At 45.3% G+C, this 21,314-nt stretch overlaps 1 protein-coding gene across 3 annotated transcripts in view; it reads left to right on the top strand.

The window, feature by feature from the left end:
• Nucleotides 1-21,314, top strand: part of RPRD1A (regulation of nuclear pre-mRNA domain containing 1A) — a 194,556-nt gene that overhangs the window by 57,240 nt on the left and 116,002 nt on the right. For all 3 annotated transcript variants that reach the window (XM_077491932.1, XM_077491933.1, XM_077491934.1), the window contains exon 3: nucleotides 10,551-10,657. In XM_077491932.1, the coding sequence (XP_077348058.1) occupies nucleotides 10,551-10,657 (107 nt within the window). The remainder of the gene's footprint in view (nucleotides 1-10,550; nucleotides 10,658-21,314) is intronic.

Raw genomic sequence — 21,314 nt, 5'->3', positions numbered from 1 at the left:
ATCTAAAGCCTGGTTCACACGTTTTTTTTTTGTTTTAGTTTTTTTGTTCAACCCAGCGGGCTGAATGAATAAAAAACTAGGGAGCTTAGGAGGAGCTTGCTGTACTAATGAGTACACTACCGCACCACAACTGCATGCATTGCGTTCTATTCAGTTGAATGGGGATAATTTCTTTATCGTACATCACGGGACACAGTGTCACAGTAATAACTGTATGGGTTATATGGCACCTTCATGTGGTGGACACTGGCACACCCTAAACAGGAAGTTCAATTCCCCATACAACACCACCCCTTACCAGGGTATCTCAGTTTTTTCGCCAGTGTCTTAGGTGTTGGTCATGTGCTGTGCTGAGCTCCACTGGAATATTTCTCGCTTGGGCAAGCTATGCAACTGGATCCATTCAAAGTATCTTTTCCACACTGAATGGAATGGTACCCAGTCCTTGTGTCTGAAGAAACAAGGTTTTACCTGTAACGCTTCTCTTTTTAGAGAGCTGGATTTGTTTTTTCAAAGCAGTTCCCTATGCTCAGTTTCATTTGAAACTGCTGCAAAACAGCATCCTATCGGCCTGGAACAAGAAGATTCAGGCACTAGATTTTCCAATGTGTTTGTCACCAAAAGTGCGCCGGAGCCTCAGTTGGTGGAGGATATCCAAGAATCTGCAGAAGGGGAAATCCTTCTTACCAGTTACCTGGAAGGTGGTAACAACAGATGCCAGCCTTTAAGGTTGGGGAGCACTCCTGGAAGAAGCGTCTGTCCAAGGGAAATGGTCTAGAACCAAAAGGACCTTGCCCATCAACATTCTAGAGATTCGGGCAGCGCGTCTAGCCCTAAGGGCCTGGACATTCAGGTTGCAGAATTCTCCTGTCAGGATTCAATCCGACAATGCCTCAGCAGTGGCTTGTATCAATCAAGGGGGCACAAGAAGTTAGGCCGCCCAGGGAGAGGTAAACCAAATCCTAACCTGGGCAGAAAAACATATGCCATGCATTTTGGCAATCTTCATTCCAGGGGTAGAGAAATGGCAGGTAGACTACTTAAGTCTTAAGTTGTTCCCGTGGGAATGGTCCCTTCACCCCATCTTCCTGGCTATATGCCAAAGATGGGGGATCCCAGATGTAGTTCTGTTTGTGCCCAGGTTCAACAAAGTCGACAACTTTGTAACAAGAACAAGGCATCCACTCGCATGCGTAACAGATGCGTTGGTGACTCCGTTAGATCAGTTCTCACTGATTTATGTATTCCCTCCTATTCTGCTGCTACCTCATCTTCTTTGCAGAATCAAGCGGGAAAGGAAGTCGGCAGTTCTTGTGGCCCCAGTGTAACCCAAAAGATCTTGGTATGCAGAAATACTAAAGATGGCGGTAGGGGCTCCATGGACCCTACCGCCACTTCCAGACCTGCTATAGCAGGGACCAGTGTTTCATCCTACTTTACAAACGCAAAATTTAATGGTTTGGCTATTGAAACCCACATTCTAAGGAATTGTGGGCTTTTAGACTCAGTGATAACTACCTTGATTAATGCAAGGAAGCCAGCTTCCAGAGTCATTTATTATAGATGTGGATAATTAGAAGGCTCTATGACTCTATACAGCCGCACTCCAAAACAATTTCAATGCCTTTTATTCCTAAAACAGGATCACACCGAATGAATCACAGCAAAGCAACAACAGCTAACGTGTTTCACACTACCAAGAGTGCTTATTCATAGCTATTATAGAGTCTGGAAGGCATATGTTTCCTGGTGTGAATCCAGGGGTTGGCATCCTAGGAAGTACAGTGCCTTGCGAAAGTATTCGCCCCCCTTGAATTTTTCAACCTTTTGCCACATTTCAGGCTTCAAACGTAAAGATATACCGTATATACTCGAGTATAGGCCGACCCGAATATAAGCCGAGGCCCCCAATTTACCCCCAAAAAACTGGAAAAAATTATTGACTCGTGTATAAGCCGAGGGTGAGACATGCCTGTCCATCCCTGTGTGTCCGTCCATCCCTGTGGGTCCATCCATCCCTGTGTGTGTGTCCATCCATCCGTGTGTGTGTGTGTGTGTGTGTGTGTGTGTGTCCATGCATCCGTGTGTGTGTGTGTGTGTGTGTGTGTCCATGCATCCGTGTGTGTGTGTGTGTGTGTCCATGCATCCGTGTGTGTGTGTGTGTCCGTGCAGCCTACCTGTGTCCAGCCTGCCTGTGTCCGTCCAGCCTGCGTCCCGTCCAGCCTGCGTCCCGTCCAGCCTGCGTCCCGTCCCGGCCCGTCCCGGCCCGGCCCGTCCCGTCCCGTCCCGAGCCGAGCCTCCGTCCTTCAGCTCTTCGTCGGCGGCCATTCTAGGATTCAAAAGCCACGCCTCCGTCGGTGATAGGCGGAACACTCAATTTCCCACTGACTGCTGGGAAATTGAGTGTTCCGCCTATCGGATGTCCGTGATAGGCGGAACACTCAATTTCCCAGCAGCCTGTGTTCCGCCTATCACGGACATCGTCTCATCCTCGTCCGTAGTACGAGGATGAGACGATGTCCGTGATAGGCGGAACACAGGCTGCTGGGAAATTCAGTGTTCCGCCTATCACAGGCGAAGGCGGAGGCGCGGCGTTTGAATGTTAGAATGGCCGCTGTCTGTCTGCTCGATACGCTGATCGAGCAGGCAGACAGCGATGACTCGAGTATAAGCCGAGGGGGGCACTTTCAGCCTCAAAAAAGAGGCTGAAAATCTCGGCTTATACTCGAGTATATACGGTAACCTTTTTATTTTTTGTGAAGAATAACCAACAAGTGGGACACAATTGTGAAGTGGAACGAAATCTATTGGATTTTTGAAACTTTTTTAACTATTAAAAAAATGAAAAGTGGGGCGTGCAAAATTATTCGGCTCCCTTGTGTTAATACTTTGTAGATCCACCTTTTGCTGCGATTACAGCTGCAAGTCGCTTGGGGTATGTCTCTATCAGTTTTGCACATCGAGAGACTGAAATTCTTGCCCATTCTTCCTTGCAAAACAGCTCGAGCTCAGTGAGGTTGGATGGAGAGCGTTTGTGAACAGCAGTTTTCAGCTCTTTCCACAGATTCTCAATTGGATTCAGGTCTGGACTTTGAATGGGCCATTCTAACACCTGGATACGTTTATTTGTGAACCATTCCGTTGTAGATTTTGCTGTATGTTTGGGATCATTGTCTTGTTGGAAGATAAATCTCCGTCCCAGTTTCAGGTCTTTTGCAGACTCCAACAGGTTTTCATCCAGAATGGTCCTGTATTTGGCTGCATCCATCTTCCCCTCAATTTTAACCATCTTCCCTGTCCCTGCTGAAGAAAAGCAGGCCCAAACCATGATGCTGCCACCACCATGTTTGACAGTGGGGATGGTGTGTTGAGGGTGATGAGCTGTGTTGCTTTTACGCCAAACATATCGTTTTGCATTGTGGGCAAAAAGTTTGATTTTGGTTTCATCTGACCAGAGCACCTTCTTCCACATGTTTGGTGTGTCTCCCAGGTAGCTTGTGGCAAACTTTAGACAAGACTTTTTATGGAGATCTTTGAGAAATGGCTTTCTTCTTGTCACTCTTCCATAAAGGCCAGATTTGTGCAGTGTACGACTGATTGTTGTCCTATGGACAGACTCTTCCACCTCAGCTGTAGTTCTCTGCAGTTCATCCAGAGTGATCATGGGCCTCTTGGCTGCATCTCTGATCAGTCTTCTCCTTGTCTGAGCTGAAAGTTCACAGAGCAGGTGCATTTATACAGATACTTGATTACACAAAGGTGGATTCTATTTATCACCATCAGTCATTTAGGACAACATTGGATCATTCAGAGATCCTCGCTGAACTTCTGGAGTGAGTTTGCTGCACTGAAAGTAAAGGGGCCGAATAATTTTGCACGCACCACTTTTCAGTTTTTTATTTGCTAAAAAAGTTTAAAATATCCAATAGATTTCGTTCCACTTCACAATTGTGTCCCACTTGTTGGTGATTCTTCACAAAAAATTAAAATTTTATATCTTTAGGTTTGAAGCCTGAAATGTAGCAAAAGGTTGAAAAGTTCAAGGGGGCCGAATACTTTCGCAAGGCACTGTATACATATATATATATATATATATATATATATATATATATATATATATATATATATATATATATATATATATATATATATATATACACTCCTTTTTTTTTTTTTTTTTTTCATGGATATAAAAATTTTAAATTAATGCACAATACTGATAAACTTCTACTTTAAATGTAATTGTAATGCATTCTATTACCTCCAGTCTATCAGCCTCCATCTTCTCTGGGTTCAGATGCTGATCTTCCCTGCACAGAGTCTTTAAAGTGATTTATTTATTTTTTTCAACTCCCTTCCCGACCAATCGCCCCAGTTATACTGTGGCAGGTTGGCACCCCTGCATGAGCCGTCATAGCTGTATGTCGGCTCTTTAAGATGCTGTAGCAGGCGTGCCCGCAGCGTTTCCCCGGAGCAGATGCGCGTGCCCAGCAGGGGCAATGACCTTTGGGTACCAGCGATCTCTCATGACAGAGCGAGAACCGGGATCTGTGTAAACACAAAATCCCCGTTGTATCAGGGGAGAGGCGACAAATCGTGTGTTCCTACTAAGTAGGAACAACGATCGGTCTCCTTTAGTCAGCCACATTCTCCCCACTATTAGAACACACATAGGGAGCACATTTAACCCCTTGATCGCCCCCTAGTGTTAACTCCTTCCCTGCCAGTGACATTTATACAGTAATCCGTGGCTATTTATAGCACCGATCGCTGTATAAATGTCAGTGGTCTCAAAAAAGTGTCAAAAGTGTCTGATTTGTCAGCCGCAATTTTTTAGTCTCGATAAAAATTGCAGATCGCAGCCATTACTTGTAAAAAAAATAATAATAATATAATAAAAATTCCATAAATCTATCCCCTATTTTGTAGACTATTGCAATCCAATCAATATACACTTATTGTGATTTTTTTTTACCAAAAATATGTAGAAGAATATATATCGGCCTAAACTGATGAAGAAATTTTTTTGGGGATATTTATTATAGCAAAAAGTAAAAAATATTGTGTTTTTTTTTTTTTTCTAAATTGTCTCTTTTTTGTTTATAGCACAAAAAATAAAAACCGCAGAGGTGATCAAATACCACCAAAAAAAGCTCTATTTGTGGGGAAAAAAGGACATACATTTTGTTTGGGTACAACATCATCCGACCGCGCAATTGTCAGTTAAAGGGACACAGTGCCGTATTGCCTGGTCATTAAGGGGGGAAATCTTCTGGGGCTTAAGTTTAACATGTTTGTTGTTTAACCACTTATCTGCTCTGTGTAATGGTTTTGCACAGAGCAGTCCTGATTCTCCTCTTCTGGGGTCCCGCACCGATACTTTTGGCTCCTCCTGCCTTCAGAGTGCCCCAATAGCAACCTGCAAACTATAGTATAGAGTGCTCCGATAGCAAGGTAAAAAACAAACTTCTCCTTTTAGAACCACTCACTTTCTGTCCAGGACTACGTGTCCCTTGAGACATTGCTCCTCACACATGCATATTCACAAGTTCTCAGGCACTTACTGACATGTATGGATGGTGTACTGAGCTGTATGTGTGCTGCACTGTATTTCCTGATATGTAAACAAATAATGCATTATTTATGCAGGCCGATTAATCGATTATGAAAATAGTTGAGAACTATTTTCATAATCGATTAGTTGTTTCAGCCCTAGTGGTATTTAATCACCACTGTTTTCTTTTGTTCTTTTTGTTACATGAATGCGTTTTTCTTTGCATTATGAAATTATGCAAATAATTGTTCTTCATAAATTTAGGCCAAAATGTACAGTGGGGAAATTAACTATTTGATCCCCTGAAGATTCTGTAAGTTTTCCCTCTTACAAAGAAATGACGGGTCTATAATTGTTATCATAGGGGTATTTTAAATGATATTCTATCAACCAAAAATCCAGAAAAAACAAATGATACAAATGTTATAAATTGAGTTGAAGTTCAGTGAGTAAAATAAGTATTTGATCCCCTACTAATCAACAATAATTCTGGCTCCCACAGACTGGCTACAGTATGTGCTCATGTGGTACACAGATTAGTTCTGTCATTTTAAAAACAACTAATGACAACTTGTGTGTATAAAAGACACCTGTCCACAGAATCTTTCTTCCATTCAAACCTCACCATCATGGGCAATAAGACTGAGCCGAACCCCCGGTTCAGTTCGCACCAGAACCTGCGAAGAGACCTAAAAATTGCATGAACTTTAGAACCCTATTGAAGTCTATGGGACGAGAATGTTTAAAATCAAAAGTGCTAATTTTAAAGGCTAATATGCTAGTTATTGTCCTAAAAAGTGTTTGGGGACCTGGGTCCTGCCCCAGGGGACACGTATCAATGCAAAAAAAAGTTTAAAAACTGCAGTTTTTTCAGGAGCAGTGATATTAATAATGCTTAAAGTCTAACAATAAAAGTGTAATATTTCTTTAAATTTCGTACCTGGGGGGTGTGTATAGTATGCCTGTAAAGGGGCGCATGTTTCCCGTGCTTAGAACTGTCCCTGCACAAAGTGTAATTTCTGCAGGAAAAAAAGTAATTTAAAAGCACTCGCTGCTATAATGAATTGTCGGCTCCCCCGTAATGCAGAGAACAGTCATTGATAAAAAAAAAATGTGTGGGGTTCCCCCCAAATTCAATTACCAGGCCCTTCAGGTCTGGTATGGATTTTAAGGGGAACGCTACACCAAAAAAAAAAAATGGCGTGGCGTTCCCCCCAAAAATCCATACCAGACCCTTTATTCAACCTGGCAGGCCGCAGGAAAAGAGGGAGGGTGACAGAACGCCCCCCCTCCTGAACTGTACCAGGCCACATGCCCTCAACATTGGGAGGGTGCTTTGGGGGTCTGTGACCCCTCAAAGCACCATGTGGACAAGGGCCTTATCCCCACAACCCTGGCCGGTGGTTGTGGGGGTCTGCGGGTGGGGGCTTATCAGAATTTGGAAGCCCCCTTTAACAAGGGGACCCCCAGATCCCACCCCCCCTGTTTGAAATGGTAACGGGTACATATAAAGTGTAAAAAATTGTTAAACATACAGACACTGTTGGGATAAGTCCTTTATTAAAAATATATATATAAAAAAAAGATTGCAGCGATGGTAATCCACTCTTGGTATCCAGCAATGGCTGATCATCTCTCCGGGGTCCAGCGATGGATGATCTCTCCCGATGGTCCAGCGCAGCGCATCCTGTCTCCATCAGAGGGGGCGGGGTCACCCGTACATCACTGGGGAAGCCCGGGTTTCCCCTTGCATCAGAGGGGATGGGGGCGTGGTCAGGTGACGGGTGGCTCCGTCCTCCTCCGCTAAGACCCGTCAGGCTGCCGGGATTCCTGCAGTGTCTCTGGTGGAGACAGGATGCGCTGGACCATGGGTAGAGATCACCCATCGCTGGACCCTGGAGAGATGATCAGCCATCGCAGTATACCAAGAGTGGATTACCACCACTGGAATCTTTTTTTTTATATTTTTAATAAAGGACTTATCCCAACAGTGTCTGTGTGTTTTTTAACAATTTTTTACACTTTCTTTGTGAAATGGTAAGGGTACAATGTACCCGTTACCATTTCAAACGGTAGGTGGGATCTGGGGGTCCCCTTGTTAATGGGGGCTTCCAAATTCTGATAAGCCCCCCGCCCGCAGACCCCCACAACCACTGGCCAGGGTTATGGGGTTGAGGCCCTTGTCCCCATCAACATGGGGACATGGTGCTTTGAGGGGGTCACAGACCCCCAAAGCATCCTCCCAATGTTGAGGGCATGTGGCCTGGTATGGTTCAGGGGGGGGGGGGGCGCTCTCCCTCAAAATCCATACCAGACCCTTCGGTCTGGTATGTATATTTGGGGGGAACCCCACTGCATTTTTTTTTTTTTGATGCGGGGTTCCCCTTAATAACCATACCAGACCCTAAGGGCCTGGTAATTTAATTTGGGGGGAACCCCACACATTTTTTTTTATTTGTTATCAATGACTTTCAATGACTGTTCTCTGTATTATGCCGACAATTCATTATAGCCGCGAGTGCTTTTAAATGACTTTTTTCCTGCAGAAATGACACTTTGTGCAGGGACAGTTCTAAGCACGGGAAACACGCGCCCCTTTACAGGCATACTATGCACACCCCCCCAGGTACGAAATTTAAAGGAATATAACACTTTTATTGTTTCACTTTAAGCATTATTAAAATCACTGCTCCAGAAAAATCGCCCATTTTTAAAACTTTTTTTTGCATTGATACATGTTCCCTGGGGTAGGACCCAGGTCCCCAAACACTTTTTATGACAATAACTGGCATATAAGCCTTTCAAATTATCACTTTTGATTTCTCCCATAGACTTTTACAGGGTGTTCTGCCGCTTTTCTAATTTGCTGCGAACACCCCAAATTGTTCGCTGTTCAGCGAACAGGCAATGTTCGAGTCGAACTCGAAGCTCATCCTTAATGGGCGAGATCAAAGAGCCATCAGGGACAAGATTGTAGACCTGTAAAAGGCTAGAATGGGCTACAAGATCATCAGCAAGAAGCCTGGTGAGAGGGAGACAACTGTTGGAGCAATTATTCGCAAATGCAAGAAATACAAAATAAGCATCAATTGCCCTCGGTCTGGAGCTCCATGTAGAATTTTGCCTCATAGGGTAAGGATGATCATGAGAAAAGTGAGGGATCAGCCCAGAACTACACGGGAGAAATTGAGAATGATTCCGAGGCAGCTGCGACCACAGTCACCAAACAAACCATTGGAAACACAATACGCTGCCATGGATTGAAATTCTGCAGTGCGGGATTTCCCCCTCCCCAAGAAGGTGCATGTACAGGCCTGTCTAATGTGTGCCAATGAATATCTAAATGATTCAGAGAAGGATGGAGAGAAAGTGCTGTTGTCAGATGAGACCAAAATTGAGCTCTTTGGCATTACCTCTACTCACTGTGTTTGGAGGAAGAAAAATGCTGACAATGACCATAAGAACACTATCCTTACAGTCAAGCACGGAGGTGGAAACATTATGCTTTGGGGCTGTTTCCCTGCTAAAGGTACAGGCCGACTTTGTCCCATTGAGGGGCTAATAGACAAGGCAGTGTAATGTAAAGTCTTGGATATGAACCTTCTTCCCTCAGCCAGAACACTGAAGATGGGTCTTCCAACATGAGTGACCCAAAACATACCAAGACAACAAAGGAATGGCTCAAAAAGAAGGTCATGGAGTGGCCTAGTCAGTCTCCAGACCGTAATCCTATAGGAAAATTCATGGAGGGAGCTAAAACTTTGAGTTGTCAAGTGACAGCCAAGAAACCGTGGGGATTTAGAGAAGATTTGTAAAGAAGAGTGGACCAAATTCCGTCCTCAGATGTGTGCAAACCTGGTAACCAACTACAAGAAACATCTTACCTCCTGTATTTGCCAAAAAGGTTTCTTCACCAAGTACTAAGTCATCTTTTGCTTGGGGATCAAATATTTATTTTACTCGCTGAACTGCAACTCAAATTATAACATTTGTATCATGTTTTTTTCTGGATTTTTGGTTGATATTCTGTCTCTATCACTATCACACCTATGATAAAAATGATAGACCCTTTTTCTTTGTAAATGGGCAAACTTAAAAAATCTGCAGGTGATCAAATAATTTTTCTACCACTGTGTTTTGCTACATTTCTTTAGTGAAAATAACCCAAATCAGTGTTTATTATTTTATCTGTAGGAAGGTTATAGAGTCCACAAACTATGGTACACATATTTGAAAATTGATCAGTCCTGATGGCCTATCTAATTTCTTGAGGCCCAAAAATGTCAGGACAGTACAAATATCCCCCAAATGACCTCTTTTCGGAATGTAGACATGTAGGTTTTTTTTTTTTGGAAAAGGAAGAAATAATAAAAAAATAAATAAAAAAATGCTCATAATTTTTTTATTTTTTTTTGCATTTTTTTTTTATGCACTGTGACCAGAGTAATAAAATGTTACTCTAGTAACATTGAAATACTATAGAGAAGTGTTCAGGGTTTCTTTTTTACACTTTATGATTGCTTATAGAAATTACTTTCATTGTTATAATCAAGCATTTTACTGAATGAAATAGATTTATCAAGTTTGTTCAAACAATGGATGGAAGCCATCCGTTGTTTACAACTGTCACATGATCTGCTGTGATCTGTCACAGCGGTTACATAATACTGGCGGTGAGCAGGTACACTGATTAATCTTCGCCTGGGTGACAGAGCGCGTCGCTGTGCGGCACTTTCTGGGAGGACATCAATGGCTCCTGCTGCTATCAATTTGTCAATGGGGAGAGCTGCAGCAGCTGAAGCCACTGCGCTCGTGCACATCGCTGGATCGGGCTCAGGTAAGAAAAGGGGGGGGGGGGAGCTGCAGTACAGAAGGTTTTTTACCTTAATGCATGGAATATATTAAGGTGAAAAACCATGAGACTACAACCATTTTAACTTATTTTTTTGTTTTCTAGTTTTGCCTTTCTATTAATATCTTAATTATTTTGCCGTAGTGAAACAGATGAGAGCTGTAAGAAGCATTTGGCTAGGGTCCTCTCTATATGGGAAGAGAGGGCTGTGTATGAAAACGATATACTGGATCATCTGAAAACTGCTTTATGTAAGTTATCTGCTCATTAAGTCATATTTTTTAAGAGTGTATGCATTTTACCGACAATAGTTTTATGATGTTTTGGAAAGTCTTCCCTAAAGTGGATTTAAAAAAATAAAAATAAAATATGCCTTGAAATATTTATCTGTTACATTATTTATATTTGTAAGAAAGCCCTCTTCATAATTTCAAAAGGCATAAATGATTTGCTGTATTTTCTGTACGGTATTTATTTTTAGTCTTACATTACGTTACACAGGTTAGTATTCTGAAATACTGGGTTAACCTGCTACCTTCAGTAGAATTGGACTCTTGCAAAGTTGTAAGGACAGCCCAGTATAACCACTCCCATGCATGCTAGTTCCTTTCAGAGCAGGGAAAGGATGTCTATTCTCCTAGAGTGGCAAACCCTATTCCATTTTTTTTTTCAAGTGCTATGATTAGGTTTTTTTCTAGCAAGATTCCACAGCTACCGCACAACAACTGGGGCTCAATTTTGCAACTGTATCTGCTACTCCTTTACGTTGCCTTAAGGGAGCTGTTGTCACATGTTCGCAACTCCTTTTTACATTTGTTGCAGGCCAGAGTACATGGCTGCAACACATTTTTTTTATTAAATTGCACAGTAAGTGCATGTTTTTAACACTTAAAAAATTGTCGTGCATGGCTTTCCTAGTGCACTTGCGCTGCAACCCAAGTACCTTGTATGCATGCCTGCTTTTTCTCTGCCTCTTCTGCAATCAGCCTACACAGGACACAATGCTGACTCCACATGAGAATTCACTTTCAGTAATCCTCACGTTTACCTATTGTAACATGGCCACTGAAGGTTTCCCAATCTTTTCTACTTTTTGCAGCTGGGTGTCTTCGAGTACATCTATTTGCAAAAGCACTGGTCCTGTAAGGCTCAATGTACACAGGATGCTCAAAAATGTCGCTCTGGACATTGGATTGCTGGCAGGAAAACGCTGCTTTTATCAGCATTTTGCATTGGTGTCCATGTGTGTTTAGCCGCGCTGAATTTAGTCACGCTGGCTTTTAGCTGCGTTTCTCTGTCTCTATGGGAGCAGCTCCCCTCCTGGAACATACTAAGCCACATGCCCTCAACATGGGGGAGTGGTTGCTTTGGGACGGGGGGCCCTGCGCTCCCCCCACCCAAAGCACCTTGTCCCCATGTTGATGAGGACTAGGGCCTCTTGCTGACAACCCTGGCTGGTGGTTGTTGGGGTCTGCGGGCGGGGGCTTTTTGGAATCTGGAAGCCCCTTTTAAGAAGGGGGGCCCCCAGATCCTGCCCTCACCCTATGTGAATGAGTATGGGGTACATTTTACCCCTACCCATTCACCTAAAAAAAATGTCAAAAATAAACACAGTACACAGGCGTTCAAAGTATTTTATTAAGGCAGCTCTGGCGTCTTTTCAGATTTCTTCTCCCCTCTCCGGCTCTTCTCCCTCCTCCTGTCCGTCACCCTCCTTCGGTTCTTCTCCCCTCTGCGCTGTTTTCTCCCTCTTCTGCCGGGTCTTCTCTCTCCTCTGTCTTCTCGCTCTTTTGCTGGATCTCCGCTGTCTTCTCCCTCTGTTGTTGTTCCGATGTTGACTCAAAGTTATCTCTCGGTGTAATGCTGGGTCTGCCGTGTGCAATGACATATACTGCCTTGGGGAGGGGCCACCTGCTTATGTCATCTGGAGGCTCCATCTCTTTATGACATCACCACCCGAGGCATGATGGGACGATGTCACAAGAGGTGGGGCCTCATTATGATGATGGCGGGTGGCCCCGCCCCATGCCAATATAAGTAATTGCACGCGGCGACCCCGGAATTACACCGGGTGATCGTGTTGAGTCAACATTGGAAGAAGAGCAGAGGGTGAACACAGCGGAGAAGATTCGACAAAAGAGCGAGAAGACAGCAGGGAGGGGCTGCCTTAATAAAATACTTAATAAAATACTTAATAAAATACTTTATAAACCTGTGTACTGTGTTTGTTTTTGACAATTCGTTTTTTAGGTGAATGTGTGGGGGTACAATGTACCCCATACTCATTCACATAGGGTGGGGGAGAGAATCTGGGGGCCCCCTTCTTAAAGGGGGCTTCTAGATTCCGATAAGCCCCCCTGCCCGCAGACCCTGACAGCCAATGGCCAGGGTTGTCGGGAAGAAGCCCTTGTCCTCATCAACATGGGGACAATGTGCTTTGGGGTGGGGGGGCCACGCGGCCCCCCTTCCCCAAGGCACCCCCCAAGTTAAGGGCACACGGCCTGGTACAGCTCAGGAGGGGGGGGCGCTCGCTCGTCCCCCCCCTTTCCTGGCCAGCCGGGTAGCGTGCTCGGACAAGGGTCTGATGTGGACCTGGGGGGAACCCCCACACCGATTTTTTTTTTTGGCGTGGGGTTCCCCTTTAAGTCCATACCAGGTGGCGGGGCCAGCGACGTCTCCCTCGCGGGCCCCGCCTACCTGGAGACCCGCTTGAAATGAGCGGACTTTTCTCCGGGCCCCCGGAGAAGCCCGCAGACCCCGACAACCAATGGCCAGGGTTGTCGGGAAGAGGCCCTTGTCCTCATCAACATGGGCACAAGGTGCTTTGGTGTGGGGGGCCATTAATTTTGACTAGAGGCAGAGAAACGCCTGACGAGGCTTAATGCTATACAGCGTTAAGCCACGTTTAACAGCTTTTACTGGTGTCTGGCGTTTTCAGGACTGCTCTTGAACGCGATTTTAGGGCATTTTAGGGACAAGAGCTCATTAACTTTCCCCCGCTGATAAATGTCCAAAAGTCCATGTGTGCATGAACACAGGATAACATAGAGGGGAGTTTATGAGCTGTTAAAAGAAAATGGCCAAACTCCCCAAAACGTCCCTTTTATGAGCTTCAGTGTACATGGAGCCTAAAGACCTGTACACACAATCGGAATTTCCGACGGGAAATGTTCGATGGCAGGCTGCTGGCGGAAAATCCGACCATGTGTGTGCTCCATCGGACAATTGTTATTGGACTTTCCGCCAACAAATGTTGGCTAGCATGTCTTCAAATTTTCTGCCTACAAATGTGTGTTGTTGGATTTTCCGATTGTGTGTACACAAGTCCGTCGGACAAAAGTCCAAAGTACAAACACGCATGCTCGGAAGCCAGGAAGGTGGTCAGTCTTGTAAAGTAGCGCTTGTAATGGAGAATTAACATTCGTGACGTGGCAAATTATGAAATCTCCAAATGCAGCGCACAATTCTCTTCTTCTTTAATGAGATAACAATGAAGCTGCTTTGCTGGTGATACTGATGGAGTTATCACAAACTCATTTTCAAAGGCTTTTTTTTTTTTTTAATAGTGATATCAAGAATAATATTATGGTTTGTTTTTTTTTTTTTGTTTTTTTTTTGGGCAAGTTACCACAACACCCATTATCCTGTAGTTTTTAAGATCAAAGATACAATATGTTCGTGTCCCTTGTCAATTTTACATTGCATTTTTTAAAATGTAACTGCCTACTTCCAAAATTTAATTTGAAGTAAAACACATAGCCAAGTATTATTCTCCACAATTTTTTTATTTTGCATTAAAAAAAGAAAACCAATAAATTAGACATGCTATCTGCCAATAGACCTTAACCAAAAAGCGCATTCTATGCATCCAAAAATATAGAAAATATAACAAATCAAATCATTATTCAACCGAAAAATAATGTTAAAGCAAGAACTCCAAGGCCAATAATAAATAACACGTTATTTCCTCTGATTCTGCAACATGTCTGGTTGACAAACAGCCATTCAGAAACAAACTGAAAAGCACGAAATGAAAAGTGCGAACTAAAAAGCGCTAATTAAAAAACGCAAAAAGAAAAGAACTAATCAACACTCGCCAAACTTCTACTAACAGGAAAGGTGGTGCTAAAGAGCTAAAAAACTGCGTAGTACGTCTAGCACATCACTATGTTCGTAATTGTTGCCTAACATTTGTGTGACCGTGTGTATGCAAGACAAGTTTGAGCCAAAGCCCTTTGGACAAAATTCCACGGTTTTGTTGGCGGAAAGTCCGATCGTGTATAAAATAGGCATTAGTCTTGCATGCTCAAGATTCATTACCAGCTTCAGGACACCATGTAGCATGCCTTTTTTGGACCCAGCACCAACAGCCTGTAGTCCCTGCTTGAGTCTATCTGCTCCTTGGAGTATTCCTTAGCTCCGTCCGGTATAACACCCTCCTTTGTCCACTGGGGAGGAAGTTTTCCCAACTCTGTCAAAGCTTAGGCAAAAACATCTGTTTGCTGACTCAGTATGCAGGGGCTGCAAGCATTTTTAACTTTCAATAATATTTCAATAAAACAATATCGTAATACACATAGCAGCCAGAACCCTGGCACAGTCTTACAAAAAACAGCGAATTGTAAACATACACATGTATAAGGCATTGCCAAAAAACCTAGTGACTGAGTATCAGAAGACATTGCAATCATCTCACCGTATTCATAGGAACATCAAAGAACTAACAGAGTCTGTCTAAAATTATCTCACGGGAGAGAAATCGCATATACCATACATCTTGAACGTATCGGAGAAGAAATACGCAAGGAAAGCAAAGGGAGTGTAGAGAGAAGAGAGGGGAAACCCAGAGCGAGGACAAGAAAGTGATGCTCCTCGGGGACAAGCTAAACGTGGACAAGTCCCCTAGCTTGTACATAGTCAGCCCAGGGGCTCCACATGGTTTCAAACCTTTTTTACAGTATCGTTAAGTACACTAGCGATTTGCTCATTGAACATTGTCCAAGATACCTTTCTTCTATACAACAATAGTGATGGACGAACTTCCGACGGGACGTTTTGCGAACGCGAAACGTGAACGTGGCCGATGGTTCACGAACCGTAACGTTCGCGGCGGGCCCCATTGACTTCAATGGGAGGCAAACTTTATAAACCTACATGTCAAATTTGCAGCCACAAAATAATTACTAGCTGTGCACACAGAGTCCCACCACATGGCCAATGACATAACACATGTATGAGGTGAATCTGGGATCGACAACTACAAGCATTCTTTTTTTATATGTGAAATTGTGACAATTCAGGACTGTGGAGCGCATGAAGGCAATGAAGGAGAGGGAAGGTCAGGGTAGGCAAAGAATAAGGTGGAGGAGATGATCACCTGCACCGTGATAGAGAGCACTGACATCAGCAGCGTGATATACAGCACTGACACCTGCACCGTAAGCAGCCCCAGGAGGAAGTCAGCATAGCACAGGGATAGTGGGAGCCCCTCATAATATGCACAACAGAGGTACAGCCTCAGGAGGAAGTCAGCACAGCACAGGGATGGTGGGAGCCCCTCATAATAAGCAGCCCCAGGAGGATGTCAGCATAGCACAGGGATGGTGGGAGCCCCTCATAATAAGCAGCCCCAGGAGGAAGTCAGCACAGCACAGGGATGGTGGGAGCCCCTCATAATATGCACAACAGAGGTACAGCCCCAGGAGTAAGTCAGCATAGCACAGGGATGGTGGGAGCCCCTCATAATATGTACAGCAGAGGTACAGCCCCAGGAGGAAGTCAGCACAGCACAGGGATGGTGGGAGCCCCTCATAATGAGCATAGCACAGGGATAGTGGGAGCTCCTCATAATATGCACAGCAGAGGTACAGCCCCAGGAGGAAGTCAGCACAGCACAGGGATGGTGGGAGCCCATCGTAATAAGCAGCCCCAGTAGAAATATGACACCGCTCAACCTCTTCAAACAGGAGGGTACGGGCATATAGTACGGTGTGCTTTTTTTGTACAAGGAAGTGAGCCAATTGAAGAAAGAAGGTCTGTGTGCTAGATTAAAAAAAAATCATTTCTAGACATATACATGGTCTACTGGTCACATGTGTTGAATTCCTCCGAGATCCATGCCTCATTCATTTTTAGAAATGTGAGGTAGTTAACACTGTCGTGAGCTAGGCGAGTACGCTTATCGGTCACAATCCCCCCTGTTGCGCTGAACGTCCTTTCGGACAGGACACTGGATGAGGGGCAAGCCAACAGTTCGACAGTTCAAGCCTGCCCACCCAGTAGTCCAGGGGTTCATCACTCAGAGCGTCCACATCGGCCGTTAACCCGATGTAGTCGGACACCTGACGGTCTAGGCGTTCCCTGATGCTGGATCCGGATGACACCTGTCGATGGGTCGGCTGAAAGAATGACCTCATATCCGAAGTCACCAACACATCTTCAAACCGGCTTCTTCTTGCAGGCGCTGTTGGATTGGTACCCGCAACTCCTTCTCTGGGAGTGGGAATTACTCCTCTACCAGCGCACGCAAAAGCAGAATGCAGCAAAGCAAGGCCTGAAAGTGCTCCATTCTGACAGCCCTCTGTGACGGTGGTAACATTTCCGCCATTTTGTGCTTGTACCAGGGGTCTAAGTACGCTGCCACTCAGTACTGGTCCTTGACCCTTATGCTTTTTATACGGGGGTCCCTATTAAAACACTGGAGCATGAAGGCCCCCATTTGCACTAAACTGGAAGCGGTGTGGTGGCCTGGCTCCTGCTCATCATCCAGGATAATGTCGTCCTTCATTCTCCTCTCCCCATCCACGCACAACAACAGGGATCCCAGAAAGGTTTAAAGCATGCGCTTCTTGCTCCTCCTCATCAGCCCCGGCACCATCCTCCTCTGACTCCTCTTCAGACTCCTGTTGTTCACTTGTCTCAGATAGAGTAGCCCCCCCTGGGAATTCATCCAGCATTGCAACTTCCTCATCTTCCCGCTCCTGCTCCTCCACAGCTTGATCAATGACACGACGCAATGCACGCTCCATAAAGAAGGCATAAGGTACCATGCCACTGATGGGGTCATGGCTGCGACTGACCAGTTTGGTGATCTCCTCAAATGGGCGCAGAAGTCTCCATGCGTCGCGCATGAGCAGCCACTGGCGCGATGAAGAAAACCCAGCTCCCCAGAACCTGTTCTGCCGCAGAGTTCATACAGGTAGATGTTAACTGCACGTTTCTGCTGGAGCAGCCTATCAAGCATATAGAAGGTTGAGTTCCATCGCGTCGGGCAATCGCAAATAAGACGTCTGACCGGCAGATTGTGTCACCGCTGAATGTCAGCAAGGTGAGCCATGGCCGTGTAAGATCTTCTGAAATGGGCCGAGATTTTCCTTGCCTGCCGCAAGATGTCCTGGACCCCAGGGTATTTGACAACGAATCGCTGCACGACCAAGTTTAAGACGTGTGCCATGCATGGCATGTGCGTAATTTTGCCCTGTTTCAATGCGCTAAGCAGATTGGCACCGTTGTCACACACCACTTTACCAACTGTCAAATTGGGCGGTGTTAGCCACTGATCTGCCTGTGAACGCAAAGCTGAAAGGAGTGCTGGGCCAGTGTGGCTCTTGGCTTCCAGGCACAACAGACGCAGCACGGCATGGCAACATCTCACCTGGCATGTCGAATAGGTTCTGGGGAGCTTGGGCGGCACAGCGGAAGATACGCTAGCAGCGGAAAAGGAGGAGTCAGCCGAGGAGGAGAGGGAGGAGGATGGAGTAGGAGGAGAAGAAGAGCATGCAATCTGTGGCGGTAAAACCAAATCTACACGGGTGCCACGGGTTACATGCTTGACAGCCGTCAGAAGGTTCATCCAGTGGGCAGTAAAAGTGATATACCTTCCCTGCCCATGTTTGCTAGACCACGTGTCTGTGGTCAGATGTATCTTGGCACCGACACTGTGTGCCAGAGATACATTCACTTGCCGCTGAACATGGCCATATAGCTCTGGGATGCCCTTCTGTGAGAAATACTTCCTTCCTGGGACCTTCCATTGTGGTGTTCCAATGGCCACAAATTTTCGAAAGGCCTCCGAGTCCACCAGTTTATATGGCAGTAGTTGGCGGGCTATCAGTTCTGACAAGCCAGCCGTCAACCGTTGGGCAAGAGGGTTATCCGGCGTCATCGTTTTTTTACGCTCGAACATTAGGCCCACGGAAGCCTGCCTTTTTGCAGAAAAACGTGAGCTTGGCTTGATGGAAGGTGGAGTTGAGGACAATTGTGAGGAGAGAGGAGAAGAAGTAGAAGACGAGGCTGGACGGTGAGAGCCTGGAGTGTGGCTTTGTGTGTTCCGTTGCTCCCACTAGGCTCGGTGATGGCAGCTCATGTGCCTTCTTAAGGCGGTCGTCCCTAGGTGAGTGTTGGGCTTACCGCGACTAATGCGTTGACTGCAAAGATTGCAGATGGCAACACTATTGTCAGCAGCGGACACGTTAAAAAAAGCCCACACTGCGGAGCCATGTGCCGGCGTCCTGGGAGAGCCAGATTTGACCGTACATGGTCGATGACTCGCTCCTGATACATTAGCAGTCTGCTTTGTCCCTCCTGTGCAATGTAAGTTATTCCCGCTTCTCCCTATCTGCTGGTCCATATCTCCCTCTGAACTCCCCTCCTCTTCCTCTCTTGTGGGCACCCACGTGACATCACTAGACACATCATCATCGACGTCACCTTCCCCACCGCTATAAGTAGAGATCTCAGAGTAGGCACCAACACTGGGGATCAACCTCCTCCTTGGGCTGATCTGGGTACTGTCGTCAGACTGCTGAGTGGCGGTTGTTGCTACCTCCTCTTTCTGATCCAATGCCAAGAGTGGCTGCGCATCAGAAATGTCTTGATATGGATTGGAAAATAATTCCTGTGACTCAAACGGAAGGTATGTGGTGGTGGTGGTGTTGGTGTTGGTGGTAGTGTTTTGGGGGTGCACATAGCAGAGAGTGAAGAAGAGGGTGCAGATCGAGAGGATGAGGAGGGTGCAGAAGAGTAAGGCTGAGTGAGCCACTCAACCAATTCTGGTGCTTCCTTTGACGTAATCGCATGCACCTTCTGCAATTTCCCACTTTGGCTCAAGCCTGTTGCTCCTGCCCTACCCCTACCACCCCTGCGGAAGGGCCTGCCTCTTCCTCTGCCTGTCATTTTGTAAATGACCCTGTGACAAAACTCTCTACAGAAGTGCAGTATGTATGTGGAAGAAGGTATATAACACCCCGCTTCAATCTGTTGTTTTTGGTGGCCACTGGTCTATCACACCAGTTACAATACTTTTTTTTTGGATTGCGTTTGTCACTCTTTGTAGTATCGCTGCGGAACCGCTCAGCAGTCACAATGCTGCACAGTGGAAACGCACTATACTATGCAAGTATTTTATACAGTGTATTACACAACTATATACTGCACACCAAATAGTACACCTATACCAGTCCTTACGGACCTTTGTGGAACTAGTAGGTTGTGATTAGCAGACTGTACCTCAGTCCCTATACTGATAAAGGACTGCTGCAGAATAGGGCAGCAGTCAGCAGTAGTGCACCTCAACCCTATATATTGTGGACCTATACCAGTCCTTAAGGATTAGCAGACTGTACCTCACTCAACCCTATATACTCTAGTACGCTATACCTTACCAGTCCTTAGAAGGACCTTTTGTGGAACTAGTAGGTTGTGATTAGCAGACTGTACCTCAGTCCCTATACTCATAAAGGACTACTGCAGCAGAAGGGCAGCAGTCAGGTATAATATTCTTTCTATATTTGGAAGAAAGAATATTATACGTGCACAACCCTATTACCATACCAGTCCTGAAAAGGACCTTTGTGGACCTAATAGTAACAGCTAATGATTAAACTGACTGTCCCTCACTGCTACACACAGCTTCCTGTCTGTCCCTATTTAAACTGACAAAACACAGGCTGCTGCAACAATAACTTGAATAGCACTGCGCTCAAAACTATATCCTGTACTACTACTCCATACCAGTCCTGAAAAGGACTTTTGTGGACCTAATAGTAACAGCTAATGATTAAACTGACTGTCCCTCTCTGCAACACACAGCATCCTGTCTGTCTCTATCTGCACTGAGAAAAGACAATCTGCTGCAACAATGACTTGAATAGCAGTGCCTCAAACCTATATCCTGAACTACTCCTATACCATACCAGTCCTTAAAAGGACTTTTGTGGTCCTAATAGCTAGCGATTTGGGTCACTGCAGTCTCTCCCTGCTCCACACAGCAACCTCTCCCTATAGTGACAGTAGAAAGAATGTAAAATGGCTGCCGGATCGGGTCTATTTATAAGTTAGGGGGAATGTCCAAGTGTCCATGTGCTGTAAAGTCTCAATTGGCTGTCCTGTACCACATGATGGATGTGTCATCATAGGTCAAAGTTTTTTTACACAGTAAACACGGAAGTCCGCCGGGCGAACAGCGGAAATAGTCCGCCGATCGGGCGGACCGCGAACAGCCGAAATTCGCCACGAACCGAGTTCGGGCATCCCTATACAACAATATGCTCACATGACCTGGCTATAGAAAGCTTACCTGCTAAAAACATAAAGAAAATGAATCACTGTTTGGAGGGAGGCAGATGTGCAATAGGTTTATTTAACAAAGCCACAGGCGGTCGCTGGGGGATGGGAACCCCTAAAACTTTCTGTATGAAAGCAAAAACCTTGTTCCAGAAGCCCTGCAACTTTGGACACTCCCACCATATATGATACATACTACCTACTGCTTGGCATCCTCTGAAGCACAGAGCCGAAGAAGACGGATAAAGCCTCGACAAGCGAAGTGGGACCATGTACCATCGTGACATAACCTTGGCATTAACCTCCACTAGGGAAAGAAGGACGAGTCCCAACGGTCAACATCCC

Source organism: Lithobates pipiens, unplaced genomic scaffold, assembly GCF_037356315.1.
Source record: "Lithobates pipiens isolate NorthernLeopardFrog02 unplaced genomic scaffold, aLitPip1_a1.2 Scaffold_19, whole genome shotgun sequence".
Taxonomy (NCBI): domain Eukaryota; kingdom Metazoa; phylum Chordata; class Amphibia; order Anura; family Ranidae; genus Lithobates; species Lithobates pipiens.
The sequence above is the reverse complement of the archived record's forward strand: the minus strand, read 5'-3'. Positions and strand labels throughout refer to the sequence as shown.